The following is a 6,817-nucleotide window of genomic DNA, read 5'->3' as shown; positions in this document are numbered from 1 at the left end:
CAGGAAGCCTGAGCCTGTGAGTGAAAAAGTGTGTGTTGTCAGCAAGAAATTTTATGATTCAGGGTAAGTGGCTTTTTAGTTTGAATGAAGTCATTCTGTTTGTAACGTTTTACGATGAAAATTAAAGCCTTCCATATAGTGCACTCTAAACAGGGCCAGTGTGTGATAGRTGACCGACGGGGCGGCATACGTCCAGACACACAATTACCAGGGGCCCACATCTATAAGCTCTTCACCCACTCGTTTCATATATACACACTCACATTTAGGTTCACTGACATGGAATACATCCCCAAACATTGGTCTTTTTCTGTTCATTTTGAATTTTATTTTTAAAGAAATATATCAATAACTCAAAAAGGAGGGACGGTGCTAATGACAAAGCAGATGGAACAAATTATAAAATGCAAAGTCAACATGTTTGTATTTTCACTCAGTTACAGTTAGTACTCTGTCAAACTATAAGTGGTCAATCATACCTGTCAACCATCCACACCTTCAATGAATAACAGATTTCTGTTTGTTATGATACTGCATTGTACATCAGTTTTTATACCAAGACTAATACAATGTGTAAATGACACTAATGATCTTTATTATAATCCTGTGGGAAAATCTACATTTCTTTAATCAAATAGCATAAAAATGTAGTTATATTGATGTGTAACAAATACCCTCAAACCTGACAGTTCAAGTCAACCCTTGGATTAAAACTAAAACTAAACCAGAGCAGTCTTGCCTGTTAAACAGGATTTCAAATAGAGGTACGTCACGCCACTCGTTACTTTACAAAGTGCTGACCAATCAGAGACTTGTCTGTCATTTTCCTGACACACCTGAACTTGTGGGCATGTCCTCCTGTTGCTCAGATAACAGCCGAGCACTACATTCTCTAATCTCTCCACGGTGAGATGATTACAGCCAAGCTTTTAACACACTCCCCTCAAAACCAGTAATTCATTATGCAATGTTGCCCAAGGCCACTGCCACCAAACTGGAGATCACACACACACATCCAAGCCACACCTTCTCTGAGAGTGCTAATGGGGTAGACTGAGTCACACAATGTCCAGTCCTCACTTCTTCCTCTCCAATTTTCCCCTTCAGGCCTCAAGAGACAGCAGGTCCTGTATGGCTACAGCAAAATGTCTCCCTTGGTCCTATCCTTGGGCAGTTTGATTCCTGTTGAGAGTTGTTGCAGACCCTCGTCTGTTCATTTGTGGCGTATGATAGCCCTACATGTCAAGCTTTGTGACTCATTGCCAGTGAGTCGGCAGATGTACAGTAGAGATTATGCATGAGGAATGGGGGTGTTGGGGGGGGGGGGGGTAAGGGCAGTATGCCAGAGATAGAGAAGAGCAGAGCCTGGCTACAACACTGTCTGAGATCACAGATGGGAACAAATAGTCTGGATCTGGCTCTTTATGAATTGTTCCGTTTTCACTGACACACAGCATTTGTTTGTAAAGCACACATTCATGTAAATTTTAATTTGGGAAGGGAATACTGGTTTAATGCAGATATTAGCTTTGGTGAAAAGCTTCTGAAGAAAAGTAAATAGATTAAAAGACATGGAAACCTAAAAATGTGATTACTCATACGTATCTTGGTTTAGTATGACCCATCACTATCAAATGTAGCCCAAAATGGCTAAACAGAAACTAAAGAATCTATATCCCTTGAATGTATACATCTGAGAAGAACCATGTGAGATGAAGAGGAAGTGAAAAATCAAGTACTGACAAATGTGCCAGTCTTATGATAAATATAGAAATCCCCAGCAATCAGGGAAGTATAAACAAAAAAAGAGAAGTGTAACTTCTGATTCTATTCTTTTAAATGTATTTATTTTTCCTTACCCGTTTGTTCCATTGGCTGTTGGCTGAGAAACAATCACCTCAGCTGGACTCTGTCAACAGAAGAGAGAACAAAGGGGGTAAATGAAAGAAAATATAACAAACAGTAGGACAGTAGACTGTCTTTAGGACTATCTACAAGTTGGAGTGATCTTCAGCGGGTTTCCTTTAGAGACCATGTTATAACAGTGCTCCTGGCAGCTCCAGCACATAGTTGCACTGTTCCTGTAAGGCTTGGCTCTCACTTGCAAGGGGTAAAGCTGGTGGGGAGAAATATGGCATGCAAAACAGGCTAATTTAGTGTAAGAGCTCTGAACAGAGGAATCTTTTGTGCTAGGTTCTGCATGCAGCCCAATTTTCACACCCCAGAAAGCTTTAATTCAGACTGGTCATTTCTCAAGGAAAGGTAACCTAAAAATAACCTCAATTTTTCAAACTGTAATCATAACAGCAACAGTTGCCTTCATCTTTTCTATCCACAAGTTAATGGAGAACGGCTACTGACAAAGAGACCTCTGCAGGCAACGTACATAAATAGGGCTTTATTGGTCCGCCAATAATAATTAACTAATGGACAGAGCCACAGTTCATATCACTATAATATGTTAGCAATGCAGCTATTCATAATAAATCACATACACTCACTCTAGGAAATAAGTGCTTAGCGGACTCTAAAGTTTAAGCTTTTACTGGCCAAATGAGGGTCCAATTGGTACACATTTACAATAAATCTGATTTTATGCTTCAAACAATGTTATTTTACATTCCATGGTATCTCCATTAGGAAGATAGGAGAGGATGTTTCCTTTCACAGTGCTCCTGCTCTCAGCCTGACCTTGGAAAATCCCATCAGACATCAGAGCTCACCAGTGTGCAGTTTGGACTAATTCCCTGGTGTGCAGAGTAGCACTGTGTGTCCCCATGGCCTGGCTTGTTGTCTCTGTGAACCACAACCTTGAGCCAGCTCCTGTGGCTGCCCCAGCCCAACTCGGCCCACCTGAAATACTATCCAGGTCAGCTATGGGCCCCTCACAGTTCACACACCACACTTTACTACTGGGCAAACTATCCTAAGTATAGCTGTTGCTCCACAAAAACATTCTCTTGCTTCTTTTTAGATGCCTTAAAAATAACTTAGTAAACATGTGCTGCACTCCCAAAGTTTGGTATCAAATCTGCATTATATTTTTTAAGGCAAATAGACCTTGGGGCAAATGAGGAAACGACTGGGGTCTGGATAATAGCACTTCATCAATGTTTAACTAAACAGAGTTACTGCACATGCCAAACCAGACAGGCAAGAATAACTGAACAGCATTAGAAAGTAACTTATGAATGGAAGCTAGAATGCAATGAAACTTTGCATCTGCCTTTAACCATGCAGTGAATGCCTAAGACAAGCCAACAGCCACATAAGATTCTGAGCTACTTACTAAAAACAACAAATCAACATTAATTAAACCAGTAACAAAGAAGCTATAATTTCATAACATGTAATGGTTTGATGAAAAATATTTTAAAGGCTTAAGTAAATAAAGTTGAAATATTTTAAGTCACTCTTTACAGAAAATGACAGTTAAAAGTAAAACAGTTTTCCAACAGAGTGAATGAGCTGTAGGATAAAAACAAACAAAAAAAAACCCCAAAGATAGCGTGCGATGTGGAGCTTTGGCACAATTTCTGCCTTTGGATGGGCAGAGGATGAATCACTCTCGACTAGAGCCAAGCATGAAGAGAAAGAGGGAAAAGATGGCGTGATGTGTTCATTTCGTGCCTGACTTCCGCTCTCGCTTTCCACAGTCTACTCTCTTGCTCTCTTTCTCTTTCCCTTCAGCTCTCCTGGGAGGCTGAGTAACCAGGAGGAAATGCTTGGGCTCAGCTCTTGTCGGCCTGAAGACCAGATGTGTGGCCTACAGGTGGTGAGGCAGAGACGCAACGGAAACCAAATATAAACCAGCATACCATGACACCTCTGAAGGCAAAGGGCAGTAGGGATGGTTAACGGGATCCACTCTAACCAAAGTTGGACTGTGCCTAATTGTTCTAAGAACAAGATGCATGGCGGCGCTCCAATACACACGAACAACTGCCAAGGCATACACATTACGTGGCAGCAGTTTATTGGTAAACGTGACTTAAAATCACGTTTAAAAAAATTGAGGAAAAGTCTTAAATGAAACATGGAAAGAAGAGTGAATGATAGATGTCCTGTCCAAAAACGAGTGCCAAGCTGTCCTAACACTGGAGGCATTCAGCTCAGTGTGACTGTTTGGGCAGCTGTTAAAGAGCAGTTTCTTTGAATGRGGACTGTAAACATGAAGGGAAAAGTTTCTGACATGGCCCTGTGCTCTTAAGGGTCAAGCCTACCGCATACATCATCCCTGACTCACAGTTCCAACACCAGTCACGAAAAGTTCTGCCAAAGAACACTGTGGCACATATGACTTGGTACTGTGGATGCCACACATCATGYCATCCCTTGGCTTGTTGGCAAACAAAGCTGTTGTGGTTTCTAGAAGCCTCACCACTTCTGTGGGTCACTGTGATTATCCTTGGATAGAAGCCAACTAAATGAAGTTCCAGTGTTATGAGTTCCCTAAGAAGCACACACATGCGACAGGGTGGGGATGGGGTCTTTGTTCACAGTTATTGATAACATGACAACTTCAACTACAAGAGTAAAGTGATTCTCTCCATTAGGAAGTAACCCGATAATCGAAATAAACCACAACACAAAAGGCAAATGTACATCACCCAGATTAATAGCCTTTTATGGCTCAGCACAAAGCAATTCATACTCATGAATACTTCCAAGCATTCAACCCCAATTCCAATGAAGTTGGGATGTGGTGTAAAACTAAAATAGAATACAACTAGATACTGCATAGCGGTAACATAATGACCCCCACATGCASAAATGCACCAGAACTCAGAAGTCTTTATTCCTAATAAATGTCATGCTACTAGGTGCATCCCAAAATTGTAGTGGTTTGGGTAGGGGTCTTTTTTTCGGGGGGGCATTGGTTAACCTGATGGATAGCCCCTCATCAGAGCTAAAGAACAAAAGAAACCTGAAGCTCCTATGTTTAATAGTTTTTGAGCTATAACCATTTTTGTATGTCCAGATTCCCCTTTTTCAGATAAATTGGGGGTGCGGGGTGGGGGCACTGATTGGTGGGCCTGATGGATCGAGCTTCATCAGAGCTAAACAACAAAAGAAATCTGAAGCTTTTATGTTGAACAGTTTCTGAGTTATAAGCATTTTTGCATGTCCAGACACCCCCTCTTTGAAAGGAACCCCCTCCTCAAATATGGGGTCTATCGTAAAACCATTGACTGGCGCCGTGTAGGTCGGACTCTTCTACAGTCCTGCCAAATTTCATGTTGATCGGTGCAGCCGTTTTTGTGCTACGGTTGACCAAAAATCACTGAAAAAAAAWCATAGGAAAACAATATGACTCTCGCTTATGCTTCARGTGCGGGGGTCATAATAATTTGTAAATCTTTTTCAATTTATATTCAATTGAATACATTACAAAGACAAATTATTTAATGTTCAAATGGATAAACTTTGTCTTTGAATTTGATGCCTGCAACACATTACAAAAAACTGGACAGTGGCAATAAAAGACTGGGAAAGTTGAAGAAACAGGTATTTTTGGGCATTCCACAGGTGAACAGTTAATTGGAAACGAGTGAGTGTCGTGATTGGATATATCCCCAAAGGTTCAGTCATTCATATGCAATGATGGGGTGAGGTTCACCACTTTGTGATTAACTGCATGAGCAAATAGTCCAACAGTTAAAGAACAATATCTCTCAATGTACAATTGCAAGGAATTTATGGATTTCACCATCTACAGTCCATAATATCATCAAAAATTTCAGAGAATGTGGACAAATCTCTGCAAGTAAGCAGMAAGGCGAAAACGAGCATTGAATGCCTGTGACCTTTGATTCGTCAGACAGCACTGCATTAAAAACCCACATTTTGTAATGGATATTACCACACCAGCTCAGGAACACTGCATAAAAAAACCATTGTCAGAAAGCACAGTTTGACACTACATCTACAAGTGCAAGTTAAAACTCTACCATGCAAAGACAAAGCCAGATAGCAACAGCCCACAGAAACACAGCCATCTTGTTTGGGCCTGAGCTCATCTGAGATGGACTGACACAAAGTGGGAAAGTGTCATGTGGTCTGACGAGTGAGTCCACATTTCAAATTGTTTTTGGAAATAATGGACGTGTTGTCTTTTGGGCCAAATTGGAAATTGAGTCTCTGGACTATTATCAGTGTTTGGTTCAAAATCCAGCCTTTCTGATGGTATGGGGATGTGTTAGTACCCATTAATGCTGAAAACGTATGTACTGTATACAGGTTTTGGAGCAACATATGCTGCCATTCAACACATGACTTTCTCAGAGACATCCAGCTTATTTCAGCAACACAATGCCAAGCCACATTCTGCACGTTACAACAGTGTGGCTTCAATAGTGCAGGTCTTACACTGGTCAGCCTGCAGTCCAGACCTGTCTCTCAAAGAAAATGTATGGAGCATTATGAAGAGCAAAATACAACAACAGAGACCCCAGACTGTTGAGCAACTGAAGTTTTACATCAAGCAAGAATGGGAAAAAATTCCACCTGCCAAGCTTCAACAATTAGTATCCTCAGTTCCCAAACACGTATTGAGTGTTGTTAAAAGGAAAGCTGATGTAACACAACGGTAAACACGCCCTGTCCCAGCTTTTTGAAATGTGTTTCAGACATCAAAAACAAACAGTGAATATTTGCAAAAAAACAATAAAGTTTATCCATTTGAACATTAAATATCTTGTCTTTGTAGTGTATTCTAGGGCTGCAACGATTAATCAATTAATCAACGACTAATCGATTATTAAAATAATCGTTAGTTGCAGCCCTAGTGTATTCAATTGAATTAAGGTTGAAAAGG

General features: G+C 40.6%; 1 protein-coding gene across 2 annotated transcripts in view; it reads right to left on the bottom strand.

Annotated features, from left to right (window-relative positions):
- Positions 1-6,817, bottom strand: part of plekhh3 (pleckstrin homology, MyTH4 and FERM domain containing H3) — a 38,530-nt gene that overhangs the window by 27,837 nt on the left and 3,876 nt on the right. The window contains exon 2 of one of the 2 annotated variants that reach the window (XM_014023395.1): positions 1,860-1,909. The exons of the other annotated variant lie outside the window; for it this stretch is intronic. Coding sequence (XP_013878849.1) covers positions 1,860-1,909 — 50 coding nt within the window. The remainder of the gene's footprint in view (positions 1-1,859; positions 1,910-6,817) is intronic. 2 annotated transcript variants of the gene reach the window in all.

Source organism: Austrofundulus limnaeus, unplaced genomic scaffold, assembly GCF_001266775.1.
Source record: "Austrofundulus limnaeus strain Quisiro unplaced genomic scaffold, Austrofundulus_limnaeus-1.0 Scaffold4, whole genome shotgun sequence".
In the NCBI taxonomy this organism is placed as follows: Eukaryota; Metazoa; Chordata; class Actinopteri; order Cyprinodontiformes; family Rivulidae; genus Austrofundulus; species Austrofundulus limnaeus.
The sequence above is the reverse complement of the archived record's forward strand: the minus strand, read 5'-3'. Positions and strand labels throughout refer to the sequence as shown.